General features: G+C 40.5%; 1 protein-coding gene across 7 annotated transcripts in view; it reads right to left on the minus strand.

Annotated features, from left to right (window-relative positions):
- The window catches only part of alg9 (ALG9 alpha-1,2-mannosyltransferase), a 263,913-nt gene that overhangs the window by 171,297 nt on the left and 71,408 nt on the right, over window positions 1-21,208 (minus strand). For all 7 annotated transcript variants that reach the window (XR_015751977.1, XM_043676654.2, XM_043676652.2 and 4 more), the window contains exons 9-10: window positions 21,040-21,162; window positions 13,912-14,066 (exon numbers count right to left, since the gene is read on the minus strand). Coding sequence is in view for 6 of the 7 variants with exons in the window: in XM_043676654.2 (XP_043532589.2) it covers window positions 13,912-14,066; window positions 21,040-21,162 (278 nt within the window). In the remaining variant the exon portion in view is untranslated. The remainder of the gene's footprint in view (window positions 1-13,911; window positions 14,067-21,039; window positions 21,163-21,208) is intronic.

Consider the following 21,208-nt stretch of genomic DNA (forward strand, 5'->3'; position numbering starts at 1 on the left):
AATGTATAGAACCCCTACAGTGTGGAAACAGGCCCTTTGGCCCAAAATGTCCACACTGACCCTCCAAAGAGTATCCCACCCAAACCCAATCTCCATTACTCTACCCTTACTCCTGACTAATGCACCTAACCTACTCATCCCTGAACATTATGTTCAATTCCCGTACTGGCTGATGCCACCATCAAGGCCCTGCCTTTTCAACCTCACCTCTCACCGAGCCGAGAAAGGTCACCCATGTTCAGCTGTGACAGGATCTCTGAGAAACTGTTCCTTTAATCAGAGCTCCTGTCTCTCCCATGTAGATTGCTTGAGTTTATCCAATCACAGATTCCCTCTCTCCCAATCTTGCTGCTCAAAAGCCAGAATCTGTAATCGGCAAAAGAGCAGAGTTGGAGGGAGTAACACTCTGACTGGTTGAGCTGAAGGAATGACCCTGGCTAGTCCTGGGCCCACCAAGCAGCAGAGATGAGGAGGTGGGACTAGTGAAGCAGATATTCCGAGAGTTAAGCCCTGAGTACCCATTGGAGTTGGGCCTGATAGTCAGGCATGGGGGTGCATAAGGCTGGAGAATAGAAATTCTCTGGTGAGCTAATCCATACCTCGTATTTAAAAACAGTGCTATCCTTTCTCTGACCTAAAGGATCGAGTAATCAGATCTGAGTGTCACAGTGAAATGTGTGCACTTTAGATCTTTTTCAGTTTTTAAACTTGAAAACAGTGAATAGGTAGTGCAAGTGCTTGTGTGGTGGTGATGATGGATTAGTGGAAACAGGGTGTGTCTATCCACCAGATGGGGGCTGATCATTGTTGCATTTGGCAGTTTGGGTTAACTAACATCATGAGATAAGCTCCACCTATCAGGAAACAAGGGACAACTCTTGGGAGGCCCCAAACATTTGAAGACCAGTTCAGTCCTCGTTGCAGTTGTATGTTCTATGTAGCTTGTATTTTGTATTTCCTCATGAGTCTAGCATGGCATCTCATAAGGACTCTATGTAGGTCAGGTATATTGTATCTATTAAGTACTATGTAATAAACCTGTCTCTCGAGTCCAGAACTAGACCAGGTTTAGGTTGAGAGGGGAAAGATATCAAAGCACCCAGCCCATATCCCTCCAAACCCCTCCTATTCATATACCCATCCAGATGCCTTTTAAATGTTGCATTTGTACCAGCCTCCACCACTTCCTCTGGCAGCTCATTTCATACATCTACCACTCTCTGCGTGAAAACGTTGCCCCTTAAGTCTCTGTTATATCTTTCCCCTCTCACTCTAAACCTATGCCCTCTACTTCTGGACTCCCCCACTCCAGGGAAAAGACTTTGTCTATTTACCTTATCCATGCCCCTCATGATTTTATAAACTTGTTTTGAAAAGGATGTTGAACTCAAATTTAACTCAGATGACAAAAATTCAAATTCACTCAAAGGATGGATTTACAGCAACAAACAAGGCTATTCATGGTTACAACACACTGCTACAGCAGAGGGACTGGGACTAAAAGTTGACCAAATAGTTCAAAAGCTCATTCATTTTTGAATGGTGAAGATCTCATGCTCAAAACATTGACTCTCTTGCTCTTTGGATGCTGTCTGACCTACTGTACTTTTCCAGCACCACACTTTTTGACTCTGATCCAGTACCTGTAGTCCTCATTTCTGAAAGTTAAAAATCACACAACATCAGGATATAGCTGAAAATATGTTGCTGGAATCCTGAAGAAGGGCTTATGCCCGAAACGTCGATTCTCCTGTTCCTTGGATGCTGCCTGACCTGCTGCGCTTTTCCAGCAACACATTTTCAGCTCTGACCTCCAGCATCTGCAGCCCTCACTTTCTCTCCAACATCAGGTTATAGTCCAACGGGTTTATTTGGAAGTACTAGCTTTCAGAGCTACCTGATGAAGGAGCAGCGCTCCGAAAGCTTAATACTCCCAAATAAACCTGTTGAACTATAACCCGGTGTTGTGTGATTTTTAACTTTGTCCACCCCAGTCCAACACCGGCACCTCCACATCGTGGCTACCATCGACACCACTAACTGCCAGCTCAAAGTGGAGAGGATCTCCAAGGAGATTGCGCAAATCGACACAGACATCAAGTTTCTGCAAAGATGCAAGAAAGCAGGAAAGATCCCAAAAGGATTACGGATCACGAACCCACTCAAGTTGGCCTACAACACAGATATGCCATCACACCTCTCGCAAACTCCTCAGCCATCTTATCCACCAACTCTATAGTAGGAACCATAATCTTGAAGTCGAGATGGAGTCCATATTCTCAGCTTCTAAAAGATGAAAGACTTAACAGCAATCAAGGTTTGTTCAATATATTGCATCAGTGTAAGACACAGCGATCTTTTACTATAAATTCTGCATCCTATCATCCTGCCCCACTAGCTACCTAACGAAGGAGCAGCGCTACAACCAGGCATGTGATTTTTAAATACGTAAAGTTGTTACTATTGCCCATCCCAGTTTTCTAGTTTAATAACAAGCTCTCTTTCTAACCCTTTTCACCCACACTGCCAACTCCTTCTTAAAAGTAATGGCCTGCACCTGAATTGCTGTTTAGGCAGTCAAATGGCTGCTGCTTAAGCCACACAGTTGCAATTGTTCCAGGGTAAGAAGTGGGTACAAAACTACAGACCTCCAACCTGGCTAAAAATGACATCCAAAAATTAGGCAATCGCTCACCGAGAAGGAAATATTGTAATCCGGTGTAAATAAAGAGATAAATGAAGTAGTATTTGGATGGTCTTACCTTTCCTATTCCTTTAAGGGCACTTGATCAAAACCAGTCCATTAGTATCTTTAGTCAAGCATTATAATAGGCACTTCACATTGTTTTCAACATCATTGAAGCACATCAAACAGGCAAATTAGTTTTGAGAGGGCAGATTATGCTTAAGGGTTTGGCATTACTAATGAGATTGTACTCCAGGAATGGCTGTGGGACCAGCTGTATTGTATCTAATGCTTCAAAGAATGAGGCAAAGGTTATTGTCTTTCGGGGTGCACCACTGACTTAGTTACCCTTCCTTTCTCACTATGTCCCTTTCTCTTACAAGCCCACTTCCCTTTCAGCTCTATGAGAGATTGCTGGAAAGTCCAAAGGAGGGGACCAGAAGGGATGCAAAATTCCAGAACCAAATAAAAAATGCTAACCGAAAAGAGGTGATATTTGGGAAACATGGCGCGGAGGTGGGGCACTGTAGGGCTCAGAAAACAATCATTTTCCTTCAATTGCTCAATGTGTTGCTGCACATTACCTGCAGATTTCCATTTTGTATTTTCTTCTATCCCCTGTGCAATGTTACCTTTAATATCATCCCTTCTCTATCTGCTCGGATATCCCACCCCTGATATTCACTTATACAGTCTCGTGATGCAGTGGTCTAGGTCAGGGTCCCTCCTGCCCTCAGTCTGTCATAACACGCCCAAACAAGTTGCTTTATATCGGGTTATACCTGGAGCGTTGACTTCTCCACCTTCTGATGTTGCCTGGCTTGCTGTGCTCTTCTAGCCTCCTGTTTGTCTACTTTGGATTCCACCATCTGCCATCTTTTTGACTTTGCTTTATATCCATGGCCAAAAGATTTGTTTGCAAAAGCATTATAAATATGCACATCTCCATTCTCCTTACATTCAACAGATTTATATCTCCACATATTCTTCAGCTGAAATATTTTTGATGCTCCAAGATGAAAAGCAATTTATTCTCAATCCCAAAAGACCACCTGAAGAGGAGACTATTCTGAACCACCTCAGTCTAAAACCAAAACAAAGTGGCCATGCTGAATTGAGGATTTGAGCAGATCCAGCAGCCGGTGACAAAAATGACTAACTCTTGAAGATGGTGGATGTGGTGCCAATGAAGCAGTCTGCTTTGCTCAGGATAGTGTGAAGCTTCTTAAGTGTTGTTGGAGCTACACCCATCCAGGCAAGTGCGGAGAATTCCAACACAATCCTGACTTGTACCTTATAGATGGCTGAAAACGTTTTGGGGAACCGGAGGTGAGTGTCTTGTGACGGAATTTCCAGTCTCTCGCTTTTCCTCGTATTATTTGGGTAGTTCAGTTCAATTTTTGGTGAATGGGCTCTCCCAAAATGTCAATAGTGTGAGTATTGCTAAATCCCCTCACTTTTAAATAGCAAGGAGAAATTATTAGATTCTCTCTTGTTGGAACAGGCCATTGCTTTGCAATTTTGTGGCATGAATGTTACTTGCCAATTATGAGCCCAAGTGCGGAAGCTGTCAAGACCTTGTTGCTTTTACACACAGTCTCCTGTATCTGAAGAATCACAAATCGCACTGAACATTGTGCAATCATTTGCAAACATTCCAGATCTAACCTTATAATGGTAGGAAGATCATTATTGTAACAACTGAAGATAGTTGAGCCTAGGACACACCACCTTATGGAACTAGGGGTAGTGGTGACATACTGGTTAATTCACCGGGCTAGTCATCCAGAAGTAGAAGACCCCCAAGTCAATGAGCTGGGTATATGGGTTCAAATCCATCGTGAAGTTTAGTTTGAATTAAATGTTGGAGGAATCTGTGGAGCAGTGTTACTGTCCTTACTTCTGAGGCAAGAGACCCAGGTTCAAATCCCACATGCTCCAGAGGTGTGTAATAGCATCTCCGAACAGGTTGATTAGAAATATCCTATCCTGAGGAACCATAGCCACTTTCATTTGTGCCAGTTATGACTCCAACCATTGGTGAGTTTTACTCTGATTCCCACTGACTCCAGTTTTGTTAGAACTCCTTGACACCACGTTTGATCAAATGCTGCCTTGATGTCAAGGACAGACACGCTCATCTCACCTCTGGAGTTCAGCTCATTCACTCACTCAGCTCCTTACTTCATCACAGACTTGGACCTTGGCTATAATTAGGTAGCAGTGGAGTGTCCCTAATGGAACTCATGCTGAGCATCAAAGCCACAGTCGATACCTGAGAAAGTACCGCTTCATAGAACGTCTGTGACCCCTTCCACCATTTTGTTGATCATTGAAATTAGACTGATGGCGCTGTAACTGCCCGGGTTGGATTTGGCTTGCTTTTAAGCATAGGCCATACCTGCCCAGTTTTCCACATTGCTCGGTGGATGCCAGTGTTGCAGATATAGAGGAATAGCTTGGCTAGGCTACACTAATTCATAAATTTTCAGTAATATTGGTGAATCCGTTTGGGGCCTTAACCCTTTGCAGAATCCAGTGCTACCAGCTGTTTCCTGATATCACATTGAATGGATTGAATTTGTGGAAAAGTGGCATCTGCGATGCTGGGGCCCAGAAGAAGAGGCAATTCTGGCTGAAGATGGTTGCAAGCATTACAGGTTTGCACTGGTACACTGGGCTCCCTCATCAGGGAGAATAGGGACATTTGTGGAGCCTTCTTCTCTTGTTATTTATTTGTCCACCACCATTCATGGCTGGATGTGCCAGGAATACACTATTTCCTGCAGGCTGGAGTCTGTGTTCCTTTTAAGCGGTCTGTAATTCATTTTCATCGTTAATCATTTTGTACTTCTCTTGGGATGCAGTTAAAGTGTCATATTTGTGTAAAAGTGACAAATAATCCGCGACTGATAGATTTATATTGTAGAGTGAATTTTACTGGTGCTTTTTGAACAGCACACATTAATCTTCTGCATCATTTATCAATATGATCCTGATGTTATTAGCCCCTCAGGGAGTGCCTCGGTGGGCACATGAACACAACTATAACTCCAGGGCAATATCTCTCATTCAGAGGAACTCTCTCATAGTTTTGGTCTCCCACTTTGCTGCTCAACATTTACAATGGAGGCTGAAGCTGCCTCACGACAGCTACCATCCTCCATGTGTAGTAAAAATTAAAGCAGCCTCAAAAAAAGGCTGGAAATATTTGGATCTATACAGCAGTACTCATGACCTTAAGACAATCCCAAAGTGCTTCGTAGCCAAGTATTTTGCTGACGTATTTTTGCAGATGGACACTGTTGCAAAGTGGGAATCACAATAGTTAAAATGCACACAGCAAAGTCTGACAAACTACAATGTGGTTTTCTGTTTTACTGCTGTTGCTTAAACGTTCAGCCAGTGCACAAGTAGAATCTCTCCTGCTCTTCTCTGCATGGCGACCACAGGATTTTGTACATCCACCTGAGACAACAGACCAAGTCTCAGTTCAAATGACTTTAAAGATTGCATCTCCAACAGTTGGGCATTCCTCCAGTAGGACACCAGAGTGTCAGGCAAGATCTGGTGCTCAGGTCTCTGAAGTGGGAACTGAATTTCTAACTCAGGCAAGTATGCAAAGCACAAAGCCACCTCAAACACTTCAAAAGTGAATTAAATTCTGCAGCTTCATATTAGAAAGTGCGGCAGCATCTCCAGTTACTGTTCCACTCCTGGATTCAGAGCTGGCAAGACCACTGCACAGTAATGTGATGTGTTTGACAGTTTATATTAATGATGATTGAAAAAGAGGTCATGCCATTTTGCATAGTGTTATCAAAGATTTTGCCTTAAATGAGATAACCTATCAACAGCTGCTCACAATAACGTTTTTCCTGAAATTTTATTCATTCCCAAGTTGAGAAAGAATGAAAATATTCTGAAATTCAAAAAGTGCAACATAAAATACATGCCACATCATTTTTAAAGCAGATAGCATAGGAAAAAACAGAGTCCAATTTAATAATTAAACTAACTGTTATTTTCTCGAGTAGGACACTATCACAGTTCATTCTAGTTGTCATTTGATTTAAATACATTTTTTGGAGAGCCTTCTCTTTAAACTCAAAAATTCCTCAACTGGATCTAGATGCAACCCTATTCAATCTTCTCAGCAACATAGCACAGTGTACATATCCAGCAGGGAACTGCTTGCAGTTACAGCAAAGTCTGTCCTTCCCAGAAATTGGAGACAAGTTACAAAATAATTATCAAGGTAGAAATGATGGCCGTGTTTGAACAATTCTGCTGCACCACACAGTTTTGCATCTTTGGTTCATAAATTTGTATTGGACAACAGATGAACTAATGGAATACATGCTTACTGTGGCAGGGTAGGGTTCACCTCCCCGCTCAGGTATATCACAAACAACTCAGCCAGTATTACAAAAACTAAACTCAGGATTTTGGGTGTGATGGTGGCTCAGTGTTTAGCACTGCTGCCGCATAGCACCAGGGACCCAGGTTTAATTCCAGCCTTTTGCGTGACTGTCGAGTTTGCACATTCTTCCCATGTCGGTGTAAGTTTCCTCCCACAATCCAAATATGTGCAGGTTAGGTGGACTGGCCATGCTAATTTTTTTTATACTTTCACGGATTGAGAGCGTGGCTGGTTAAGTCACCATGTATCGTCTATCCTTAATTGCCCAGAATGTGGTTTAAGAGTCAATTACATTGGTTGTGGGTCTGGAGTCATGTTTAGGCCAGACTGGGTAAGGATGGCAATCTCCTTCCTTAAAGGACATAAGTAAGCCAAATGGGTTTTTCTGAAAATCGACAATGGATTCATGGTCATCATTAGATTCTTAATTCCAAATTGCCCCATAGTGTCCAGGGGTGCCAGACTAGGTGGGTTAATGCTCGTAAATGCAGGTTGCAGGGATAGGGTGGTTGGCTGGGTCTACTGCAGTCAGTGCAAGCTTGATGGGCCAAAGGCCTCTATCTGCAGTGTAGGGATTCTATAAATTAATGCATGCACATCATACTAAATGGTGGGATTAAATCCCACTCCAGCTCTCGCCATGCACTGGAATGGTACAATAGTACAATAGAGGGTCTTGTACTGCAGTGGTAGTGATTTTACCTGTGGGTCAGGAGGCCCATGTTCAAGTCTCACTTGCCCCAGACATGTATCATAACACATTTGACAGGTTGATTAAAAAAATCTACTATAGTATATTGGTATATTGATTAGCAATTCAGAAGTCATGAGTTCAAATTTCATTCAGTGAAATTCAATAAACCTCGTAATTTGTAGGATTGTACCAGGAGAATAACAAATGAAAGTTGAATTATTGTAAAAACCCCATCTGGTTCAGTAATCAGCTTCATGGGAATCTGTTATATACTTAAACTCATACAATCATTAATTGTTAGCTCTGTGCTTCCTGGCTTAAATTGGCCTGAGTTTTAAATTTGCATCCTGTTTTCAAAGTCCTGCATTTGTTTTGGGGAGTAGGAATATGTAAAAATTAAGAATACCACTGAATTATGTATATTATGAGATATTTTCCCTGCTCCTCAAATATTTAAACATTTTATGGAAATGATTTTTTGAAAAAATCATAACTATTCTATAACCATGGAAACCTAAATAATTTCCAATTTATGTAGAACTTTTTTTAAAACAGAGATAAGAATGATTTCCCTCTGCTGCAGCTATGTTATAGAACAGTCAGCAAATTGCAGGTGAAGATGGCAATAAGACAGAGAAGTCAACATAAAATTTTGTATTCCACCAAAACTCATTAATTGTCAGATCATCTGGTTGAGGCTCTCCCTAGAATGTAACATGGGGCAATGAGGAGATGGTCTGATGTTCCCTGCACAAGAAATTCTCAATCTCAATCATTCTTGTGTCATTGTCAAACACTACCATCGAAGAGAAAGGGAAAAATAAATAATTAGAATAATATTATAAATAATAATAAACAACTGCAACTTAGTTTTATCAAGAACCTTTCATAGCTACCAGATATCAGGTGACCCTGCCTCCCAAAACCCCTTTGTGAATTTTTAGTAGGTATATGCAGTTAAACCAGAACTAAGTCAGATCAACTTTGCGACTGAAAGCTTATAGGAACTGGAAAAACAAGTAATTTCCCCCGGCAGATTACTCCAATTTTTACAAATTCCTCTTTACTTTCTCCTCTACGATTTTTTTCTTGTTCTCTTGATGGGCAGTTAACAGCACCTGTTTAAAAGATCATGATATCATGGTGATAGATAATCACAGGGTTGGATAACAGCTGGAGAGACAGACTGCAGGAAGGAGACAGTCTGAGCTTGTGTAGATCCACACCTATGTAAATAAAAAATCATTATTGAATTACACTGCCTACGGGCGAGTTGACATCTAGCCACCTGACTTCTTGACTGAGTTCAGCTTCACTGACACTGGTCACTCAGTTCCCATGTGCGAACCCAGAAAATATCTGCAGAGGAGCTACTTAAACATATGGGCTAACACAGTCTTGTTCTAACCCAAATTCTGCCAGGGATATAGGCATCACTGGCTAGGCCTTCATTTACTGCCCATCTCTAATCACCCAGAGGGCAATTAAGAGGCAAACACATTGTTATGAGTCTGGAGTTGCATGGCAGACAGACCAGGTCTGTTTCCTTCTGTAATGGACATTACTTAATCAGTTGAACATTTAACCAACAATTGGCAATTGTTCTAAATTTTTATTGAATTCAAATTCCACTATCTGCCAATGGTGGGATTTGAACCTGGGTGCCCAGAACATTACCACGGCCTCAGTATTAACAGTCTAGCTGTAATACCGCAACTCCATTGCCTTCCCCATCGGATAAGGTACAGGAATGTGGAAACTGATTGATCTGCCCTTTAGCTGGTACAAACTGTTGAGAGTGTCGTGCTGGAAAAGCATAGTAGGTCAGGCAGCATCCGAGGAGCAGGAGAATCGACATTTCAGGCAAAAGCCCTTCCTCAAAAAGCCCTCATTCCTGATTCTCCTGCTCCTCAGATGCTGCCTAACCTGTTGTGCTTTTTCAGCACCACACTCTCGACTCTAATCTCCAGCATTTGCAGTCCTCACTTTCGCCTGGTATAAACTGTTGCCAATCTCGGTCGTCAGAAGCTGGTTGGTTCATGTGGCTTGGGTGTTTGTCATTGCCTTTGACAGGCCCCAAGATTTCAATCTTAATTTGGCTCAGAAGAGAAACAACTCCCAATACAAGCAGCTTTGAATTGCTGCAATGCTCCAGCGAACCACAGCGCAACCAGGAGGAGCAACATCTCATCTTCAAACTAGGCAGTTTACAACCTTCAGGGTTCAATATGGAGTTCAACACTTTCAAATTGTGAACCTATTCCTTCCCTCTCTTTTAGCTGTGCTTGTCACATCCTCTGTCACCACGTGCTGTCTCCCCTTCCACCAACCGAGTGGGACTGCCTGTTCTTTCCAGTTTGGCAGATAGGCAGAAAAATTACATTTTCTTACATTTCAATCATACAAGGTAAACCATCAACACCCTTTTTTTTCTCCACCACAGCAAAACCTTCACCATTCCTCCCACTAAAACATAAATGCTGCCCCCTCCACATTTCACTTCAGCTGTGAAGGGTCATCTAGACCTGATAGGTTGGCTTGCTCTCTCTCCATGGATGCTGCCTGAACAGCTGTGATGTCTAGCACTTTTTGTTTTCAGATCAGATTTCAGCATCTGCAGTAATTTGCCCCGAGCTTTGAATTGCTGGGTTTCACTATAAAATGTAACCCTTAAATAAAAGCTAAAGTTCCTGTAGCCCTACTGGTCCACAGGACTACTCTTTCATTAGAGAAAGAGGTGCTGGTTTAACCTGAAGGTCACTACACCTCAGGCAAGGGAAGAGGTTGAAAAGGAGAGTGCTTCCTGGTCACTTCAGAGGGTGTGGGAATTGAACCCTTATTTTGGCCTCAGTTTACACTGCAGACCAGCTATTTAGCCAACTGAGCTAGCCAATTCCCCCACCCCTTAAACAGAGTGGTGTCAGTATCAATGCCTGGAATTAAACAACAGTAAGCTGATGGTGATTAATGTACTGGGATAAGCTTGTTTTTTCCCTTTGGGAAGAGAAGTGCAGAAAGTGCAGTCTGAAGTGAGAAATGTATTTATGTAACAACCATTTTGCTGAAACAGTATAATCTAGCATGTAATCTGATAGGAATTTATTTTATACTTTAGATGGAATTCTTTTTAAAATGATATCCTGCAACCATATAGATCACAAATGTCATTTTTCTATTTTTTAAAAATTGCAACAAGGATTAGTAATATTTTGTGTGGAAACTGCATGTACAATCCCTGGTTTAACGTATCTCAGTTCAGTTATTCAAACATTGTGTATTGTATTGTGCCACAGTCCCCTTGGACCAGGCTGTGATCTAGCTGCCAATTGATAGCTGCAAAGATGGTATTAGCACCATTCTGATACCGACAATTCCACAATCAAGTGAAATAGTATCTCAAAAATTCTATTTTTTTTCTTGTTGCTTGTCCAATATTAATTTTATCATCGAGATCTTCCAAGGCTATGACTAAATGACTCCACATGGGAATCTCATGTTATTGTGAAATGTAGAGTCGAAAAGTATGACGCTGGAAAAGCACAGCAGGTCAGGCAGCATCCAAGGAGCAGAAGACTTGAAATTTCAGGAAAAAGCCCTTCATCAGGAAGTGTAGCCAATTTTGGTGAAAAATTAGGCATGTTATTTTCTTTATTAATTTATTGTCACGTGTACCTACATACAGTGAAAAGCTTTGCTTACGAGCAGTACAGGCAGATCACAGTAAACAAGAACACACAGATCATAGGGTGAAAATCAAATTTAGATAGAGACATACAGGTTACATTGCACAGGGCGTGCGTGAAACAAGATCAACATTAGCAAGCTAAGTAGATTTAAAAGAACACTATTAGTAATTTTTACAGATTTAGAATTTAAGTTTCAAAGTATAGAACAGTTATAAGAAATGTTAGAGTTAGATCTGCTATAGGGAGCTCACAAGGAATTATACGGTGTCAGCGCCATTTTGAATCTTTGTTTATACAGAGATGCAGAATTTGTAATTTTTTTAAGAATTACTTATCTGTGTCTGCTGGATTTCATACAAACACACAGTTCATGAGGTATCTTCACCCACTGTATTCCCAGCTGATGAACACCAAGGTAAGGATAGTGGTTAGACAGTGTCTAAGCTTTTCTTGTTAGAGCTTAATTCCAACTAGAACACTGTCTCCTCCTACCTAATAATTATTTGTTCCCTATATATGTATGTAGTATACTCAGTCAAATTCTCACCCAATTACCCTTACTCAACATCTACCCATCACCTGTCCTCTAGTGCCATTTGGCTTTAGGTATCAGAATCATACCCCACTGGCTAATCACATGAGTCACTCTTCATTCCCAAATAACACTTAATGTGGTCAATCATCCAACTAAGATAAGTAGTTCACTTGCCTGTGGAATTGCCTGTTTCAGAGTGGTGCTAAAACCAACATTGCAGCTATCAATTGGCAGCTGGATCACAGATGCAAAAGGGCAGACAGCAACGCTCTGTACTCATGCACATACACACAGGCACGTTGATACATATATGTGCACACAGGACAGTTTATTAACCTTCTCCACACTATTGGTGTGCGCTTTATGGATTAAACGGAACTGACTATACAGGTTTCAATCCAAAGTTAATGCATTTGGATAAAAAAATTATATTAACCAACTATTACTACTCCAAAGGCTGGCACTAATAATTCGGAGAGTGTAAATTTGAGACCCAACTTGCTATTCAGAATTTGAATTCAGTTCAAATCCAGAAATGAAAAGTTATTGTTAATAAAAATGACCATGAGGCTGTTAGACTGTCATAATAATTTGCATGCAATGAGTACTGATGTTGGATTACCAAATTCATTTATGAAGAATCCTGGCTTGCAACTCTCATGGAAAAATAAATAAATGATGTTGCAGTAAAGAGACAGTTGTCCCAAGCTTTTCATTTGGCATCTATTAGCACAAACATAAGAATGCCAAACATTACATGATCACAACAATTTATATGACAGAAGAAAAGGGTGGCAATTGTTTGGCAAGTCAACTTTGATTGGCCGAATCATGTCTCAGAGAAGCCTGTGGGGAAGTATAAGTTCCCGGAGTTCCTGGCTAATTCAGAGAAGTCACAACATATTTAGGTGATAAATTTAATAAATAGTCAAGTAATAAATAAATGTAATAGATTTATAGACTGACATTGGGTTACGAACTGGTTCCATTCCTGAGTATATTCATACACAAGTAAGTTGGTTCATACATAAGTCAGAACACTGTACAGCAAAATATAAAATGGCCATTCTGAAGTATGAGTAAATATTAACATGTCAGATTCTTAAAATTAATATTAATTTGGGATCTTGCTCATAAGTCCAAGCATTTGTAAGTTACTGTTCATAAATCTAGGATAACCTGTATATAATAAATAGAATATTGTAATAAATAGATTTATGTAATAAATAGCACAATAAATTTATAATGCAATCGCAATACATAACAGGTAAATGACAGAACCCCAAATAGAAAGAGAGACATCCGACATACTCAATTGCCATGATTAGGAATCATTATCATTTGAATGTGTGGAGAACATTAAATCAGATATTAGGTGAAACTATTGTCCAGTCCTACTTCACCCCATTTCTGGAGTGATAACATGAGAAAATAGTCTCTATCCAGGACAGGAATGAAGGTGCCAGCATCCACAGCACCCACTGAAGGCAACAGCACCCACTGTAGGGAGAAGTGGCAAAAGACTCAGGATCCTTGCTTCCAAATGCTACCCAGCGACCCCTGTTGTCACTCCATGAAAGTTTGGACGCTAGTTTAAAACAGGTTTGACCTCAGCCATGACTTAACCTCCTGCTCCACAGTAAACTACCCGTAATATGCAGGGTCACACATGGAGTACACACTCTCAGATGTTGGAGAATCACTTTCTTAGCATTAATTTTGCAACATGATTTATCACAGTCAGGCAACTAAAGGGATGGCCATAAAGTAAATAGGAGGGTAAACTTCTGTTTTATAAACATCAAATGTTCTCATGGAAAAAATCCCTTCTTGTAGATCCTTTCAAGGACAGAGGGAGACTAGACCCACATCAAACCAAGCACTCACCTGCAAAGCAGAGAGAGCAACTGCCCCACAGAGGCAGAAGAGAGGGTAGATTGGAAATAAGAAACGTTCTTCTTTGTGAGGTCGAGTGAAGAATATCAGAATCCAGATGTACATGGGTGAGAGGGTCAGCCAATAGGGACGGCCAAGATTGTGCACTGTAACAAGGAGAAGAGTCAACGTTACATGAAGAATAAACTGCACAAAGTCAGACACAGCAACGTGCAGGAAATGGTTGACAGGTGAAAATGGTTTTCCTGCCATAAAGCTTTATCATGCAACAAACCTCCAGTTTTAGACGAAGTTGCAGTCCTACCTGATTGTAAGATATAAGGCATATACCCCTAGTGCAACATTTTACCTAACAAGTTTCTTTATAATAATTTGGTAGAAAGTAACTGAAAAATACAATTAATCTCTGACATGCACTAATGCCAATCAATGTTTTCATAGAATCATAGAATCCCCTACACCGTGGAAACAGGCCATTTTGGCCTAACAGGTCCACACCAACCATCCGAAAACTATCCCAACCAGACCCATTCCCCTACCCTATAACCTTACATTTCCCCTGACTAATGCATCCAACCTACACATCCCTGAACACTATGGGCAATTTAGTATGGCCAATTCACCTAACCTGCACATCTTTGGATTGTGGAAAGAAACCGGAGCATCCAGAGGAAACCCATACAGACACGGGGAGAATGTGCAAACTCCACACAGACAGTCGCCCAAGGCTGGAATCGGTCCCTGGTGCTGTGAGGCAGCAGTACTAACCACTGAGCCACCGTGCCACCCACTGATCGATCTTTGCAAGGTGTTGCATTGATTTATTAAGTCACAGAATTTGTGGTCGAGGATTATATTGTACGTTTATAATACTTAACTTTAAATTCTTTTCTAATTGGAATTTCTCTCAATTAACATATATTTACATATTTGGCTGAACTGTTACTGTAGCAAGCAAGTGATCAGACAATGGGCTAGACTCCATATGGTACCGATGGAAGCAGTTTCCACTGATTCATCTATCTATCAGATAGATTTCTTTTAAAAAAAAAATCACATTTTATAATACAATATCTGAGTAACTTCAGACCCAAATGTGGCAATTGTAAAATAATTGGGAGGACAATGTCAGCTGAGACTTGCTCGATAGCACTCTGGCCTCTGTGCTGCAAGATGCCAGGTTCAAGTCCCACTCCAGGACTTCTGCAGAAAAATTAATGCTGACACTCTGTTGCAATACTGAGGCAATGCTGTATTGTCAGAGGTGTCGTCTTTATGATGAGACATTAAACCATGACCTGTCTGCCCTCACAAGTGGACATTAAAGATCCCATCATCGATATCAATCCTATTTCTCAATCTCCTTTATGTCTATTTTGGCGTGGGGAATATAGAGGGCATGGAGTTGAATGGATGAGTGCTTGAGGGCCTAACAGCCTTTAATACAGCTCAGAAAAATTCCCAGAGGACCAAGGTGAGTTATCTATCCAGCCTGCCTTTGCACTCACATACCTTCAAGGTGCATTTGAACTGCTTCTAAATCAGTGGGACTCTCCCTTCCCCTCTCCCATGGACAAAAATAAAGAAACTTTCTGACTAAAACTTTTTATCTTGCTAACAAAAATCTGGCTCATTGTTTGTTGAATAAAAGCATAAGAGATGTGCACAAAGTGTCTTGTTAAAATTGGCTGGACCGTAGGATGGCTCATTTCCATTGCCTTTTTAAGAACTTTTTAAAAAATTTGTTCATGAATTGTGAGTGCCGCTGGCATTTATTGTCCATCTCGGGTAAGGATGGCAGATTTCCTTGCCTAAAAGACATTAGTGAACAGATCGCTTTTTATGACAATCAACAATGGTTTCATTGTTATCATTAAGTCAGCTTTTTCATTCCAGATTTATATTGAATTCAAAGTTTATCATCTGTTATAGTGGGATTTGAACCCATGTCCCAGAGCATCAGCCTACGCCTCTGGTTTCTCAGTCCAGTGACATTATAACTCTGTCACTGTCTCCCTCTTTCCTTATCGAGACAAGTTTTATGAATCAGTAAGATGATATGGCTGGAGAATCTACAGAATAAATCTAAGGAATAAACAGAGTATGCAAGTTCTGGAACTTAGTGCAATGTAGTTAACTTTAAGCTGATATTAAAAAGAAGAGAAGTTAATTAAGAAATGATTCAAGCTGAAGCCACTCTACAGTTTGAGCTCATAACACAGATTGAAAAATAATTTCAACATTTTAACCTTAAACAGAAGGAAACAAACACCCATCTAAAGGTTGAGAGTGCTCTTGGATTTGCATTGATGGATCGTGTTTATGGCATGTAAAGTGGTCACTTTGGGAACAGACAAATACATAAGCAGCAATTTACTAAATGTCAGAGAGGTGAAATGGGGTTTGAAAGGATGAAGGCAAGCATTATGGTGCACTTGACTGACAGGCTGTAAGCAATGCACTCATTAGCTTCTAATGCTGTTTAACATTAAGGCCTTTTTTACACCCTCCGATCACCTGTGAAAGGATCAGAAGAAAATCACGACACAGTTGGAATTGGTTATTCTCTGGTAATTTTGAGGAAACTAGAACTCCTTTCTCTCCAAGTAAAATTGCTTGAATACTGCAGATAGTTTTCATCGCCTTATGTTAGGAGGAAATACTTGCTTGAGAATATATCAGAGAAGGTTCCTGAGATGAAGTATTTGTCTTATGAAGAAAAGCTGAGCAGGTTGGGTGGAGTTTCGAAGGATGAAAAGTGGTGTTATCGAGGAGACTCAATAAGTTGGATGCTGAGATGATTTTCTGGAATCTGGAACTGGAGGCTTTGTTTTAAGATAAAGAGTCCCAACTAACAAAAAGATGAAAAGGAATTTCTTTTCTCATAAGGTTAGAAGTTTTTGGAATTCTCTGACCCGGAGACTGGGACCCATTAACATACTCAAGCTGGGACTGACAGTGCTCTGTCAATTGGATGAATTCAGAGATTTTTTTTAATCTAAAGGCTGAAATGAGTAGAGATTGCTTCACCAAGAGCATTTTGAATCTTTGGAATCTTCAACTCAGACATTGTGTGGATGTTCAGTCATTGAGTAGATTCAAAAGAGAAATCAATAGATGTAAGGAAACAAGCAGGCAAGAAAGCAGATTGCACTGGATATGAGAGACAGAAACAGGCCATTCAACCCAGAGATTCCAAGCTAGTGATTATATTCCACTCAAGTCTCCTCTCGTCATTTCTAATTTAAATATTCCAGTGTAATTTAATTACATGTTGTATTTCCTTCATTTGTGTGTCTTGTTTTCCTTCAAAAGTATCAATTATATTCATATCCATAACTAGTGGACCTTAGGTAAAAGATTAGCCGTGTTCATGAGAAGATACTTAGCCTATTCTTCCTCCAATTCCCATGTTCTTACATTTGGAGGTTTGTACTGAACTATTTACAGCACTAATTCAGCAAACAGTGGTATTATTTGTGTGTTAAATTTACTTTTGGTATCACACACTGAATCAAAACAAGATCTACAAAAATCAACTTTGTGTAGACCCACAATGGGTGATATTACATGTCACTATTTTGAAGTCAAGGAATGAAAAAAATAAATATTTGCTGCAGTTAAATACAACAACATATCAACACTGAGAATTATTCATACTTTTTCCACTTTCCACGTTTAAAGATAACTTCTTTCGATCTTTTCTTTAAATAAGTGGGTTTTTAGTCATTTAAAGATTGCTTTCCTAAGCGGAATGTGTGAACCTATTCCAGATGGGATGTGCTAAAATAATTCAACTACTGAAGCTAAATATAAGGCAATAGTGCTCTCTGGTGGCTTTCTCTTCAGGAAATCATATTGTTAAATCTTCCTCTTTGTCTTGTTACTAACTGTATAAATATAATTCAATGAAGGCAGCAGGAATTTAGAGGAGTTAATGTCTATTTTAAATTGATTTGTAAACACCCTTTGTTTGGGGAACTGAGAGGTCAGATGTCCAGCATATATTTGGTCTTCTTTTTGGAAATCTTAATTAAGCAGCATGCATCTTTGGTTGTTTGCAATAGATAGAGTACAGACCATATTCAAACAGCTTATGCTGCAAGACCCAAACCAAATCATCCAATGTTAGATTGAGTCCCCAATAGGACCAAATTTGCTGAATAATCCCAAGCATGCAACTATCTACACTAACAACCAATTAAAGATAATCAGTCAAACTTGTAACATGCTATATATACATATACATATTAGAAGTGATGTTCAATCATATGAAGGGTCAAATCACAACAAACAAGAGGAATACGTTCAATTGCTGTGCCTTCTTTGAATTCCGAATAGCCTGGAGAGCCTATATTTCTGCAAGTGAGCTTTCTTTGAGTGAAAGATTCAACAATGAAACGCAAAGGTTTGTAGCACAGAAAGAGGCTGACTGGCCTATTCAGCTTATGGTATCAGTTGGCTGATGCTTTAAACAAGGAGGGACGAGTGTGGGCATCTGATATCCAGTCCCCTTCCCTAATCTGATGTTCACACATACACCTCCCAGGAAAGGGGACAACTTGGTAGCTGCCACTATGACTGTTTTCACCTCTCTCTCAGCAAGGGAAAACAATCGATTGTAGTACCCTTAGTACCAGCTACTCCAAATTAAATCAAGACATTGTTCTTTACAGAATCATAGAAGTATGGCAATGCAGAATGAGGCCATTCAGCCCATTGTGTCTGCACTGGCTCTCCAAATGAGGCATTTCACTTAGTCCCATTCTCCTGCCTTTCCTGTGTAATTCTGAACATCCTTCCTTTTCAAATAGCCATCCGATTCCCTTCTGAATGCCTTGATTGAATATGTTCATATTTAGAGACTGTCAATTTTGACCAACTGATGTCAGTGTGCACTCGGTTTTTATCACTTCCTGATGGTGCATGCTTTTCAACATAAACAGGAGACAGGCTAAATGTAGTCATTGTACCTCTTCAGTTCTTTCCCTCTTGTCCTCCTTCTATACTCGTCTAATTAGTAGAAGAGCCCAAGAAACACGCCTCACCCATATTATAACACAATGTCATCCTGTGGATCCCTTAGTCAAACAGCAAGAACAACAGGTAGGAAGGTTTATTCTTCTCGAGACAACCCCAACAAAAAACTTTTGAGAAGTAATCTGGACATTTTGCAAGATGTCACCATCTACTTCCCTACAGTCTATATCTTCCATATCCTTTTCCACAGTAAATACTGATGCAAAATATTCATTTAGTATCTCCCCCATTTTCTGTGGCTCCACACAAAGGACACCTTGCTGATCTTTGAGGGCCCCTATTCTCTCCCTAGTTACCCTTTTGCCCTTAATATATTTGTAAAAACCCTTTGGATTCTCCTTAATTCTATTTGCCAAAGCTATCTCATGTCCCCGTTTTGCCCTCTTGATTTCCCTCTTAAGTATACTCCTACTTTCTTTATACTCTTTTAAGGATTCACTCAATCTATCCTGTCTGTACCTGACATATGCTTCCTTCTTTTTCTTAACCAAACCCTCAATTTCTTTAGTCATCTGGATATATGAATAGGAAGGGTTTGGAGGGATATGGGCCGGGCCCTGATTGACTAGATTGAGTTGGGACTAGATTGAGTTGGGATATCTGGTCGGCATAGACGGGTTGGACCGAAGGGAATGTTTCCATGCTGTACATCTCTATGACTCTATGACTCTAAGTAACTATAAAGGTCATCGCTTTACCTGCAATCAGGAACAGAGTTGGGGAACTAAACAAATGACATTTCTAATGGATAATGGAGGAGCATCATTCATAGAAACACAGAAAATAGGAACAGGAGTAGGCTATTCGGCCCTTCGAGCCTGCTCTGCCATTCAATATGATCATGGCTGATCATCCAACTCAGTTCCCTGTTCCCACTTTCATCCCATACCCTTTTATCCCTTCAGCCCTAACTCCTTCTTGAAAACAAAATTTGATTTGATTAGATTAGATTCCCTACAATATGGAAACAGGTCCTTCAGCCCAACAAGTTTACACCAACCCTCCGAAGAGTAACCCGCCCAGACCCATTCCCCTACCCTATATTAACCCCTGACTAATGCACCTAACACTATAAGCAATTTAGCATGGCCAATTCATCTGACCTGCACATCTTTGGATTGTGGGAAGAAACCGGAGCACCCTGAGGAAACCCTCGCAGAAACGGGGAGAATGTGCAAACTCAACACAGACAGTGGTCCAAGGTGGGAATCGAAGCTGGGTATCTGGTGCTGTGAAGCAGCAGTGCTAACCACTTAGCTACCGTGCCACCCTAATTTAGGTTTTTGCAAGTACACAAGAAGCAGACTTCTTATCTAACCACATTATTGCCAAGAGATTATAGAACTGTAAAGAAAAACAAAGTTCCAGCTGAAACCATATTAAGGTTAAGGAACTTTGTGTCATTGCACCAGGTCCTCTGTAAAGTCCAAGTAGACAGATGATTTCAGCACTGCCACTGGGCATATCAATTTGCTTGACAACTATCAGGAGCTGTTACTTGGCCCCTACATGACCAAATCCATTCCCGTTATTGGCCTCCACTTCATTCGCAGCAACCTATTACTGGCTGTGGGGATAGTTTAACCCACAGCAATGGGCAAGACCTCAACTCATGCTCAGCTTTTCCCATCCTCAACCCCTGGATCCAACCAGCAATGCCTAATGGATGGAGGATGTAGATACTTTCAAGGCATCTGTGTAATTCTCACATTTTGCAAACTCCACTCCCCAAACCCTCAGTGACATCCCATAGCCATTTGCGACATACTGTTTGTATATGCATTGAACAAATGAATGGTGTTTTTTTAAAGTTTACAATAGACTATTAATTCAGAAGCCTTTAAAATTAAATTATATACTAGCAATCCTAACAAGATACAAAGCAATACTCAAGGCAATAACGAAAAGGATAATTCCATAACCGTTCTGTTGACTTATGTCCTCTTTTATAAAGGTTTAAGAAATAACACTGTTTTGAGCCTGATCAATTCAGACAGCCCAGCTCAGCTTCAGACAAATTAAGAAAAAAATCATTATTGCATGAGAATTTTCTACAAGTGAGTTGGGTGGGACCCTTACCATTAAATCTTTGCAGCAAGAACTCCATGAGGGCAGTTAGAGGCAGCGCACAGAGAGCCAGAGCGAAAGCCACATTGAAATTGAGGAATCCGTTGATAAAGTAGAATGACCACGGCTCGGTGCCTGGAAGGATGGGAACATTGAGAAACAAGCTGGTAATAAAAGGCAA

This window comes from Chiloscyllium plagiosum, unplaced genomic scaffold (genome assembly GCF_037043375.1).
Source record: "Chiloscyllium plagiosum isolate Xiang-an unplaced genomic scaffold, Cpla_swu_hap1 HiC_scaffold_29, whole genome shotgun sequence".
Lineage (NCBI taxonomy): Eukaryota > Metazoa > Chordata > Chondrichthyes > Orectolobiformes > Hemiscylliidae > Chiloscyllium > Chiloscyllium plagiosum.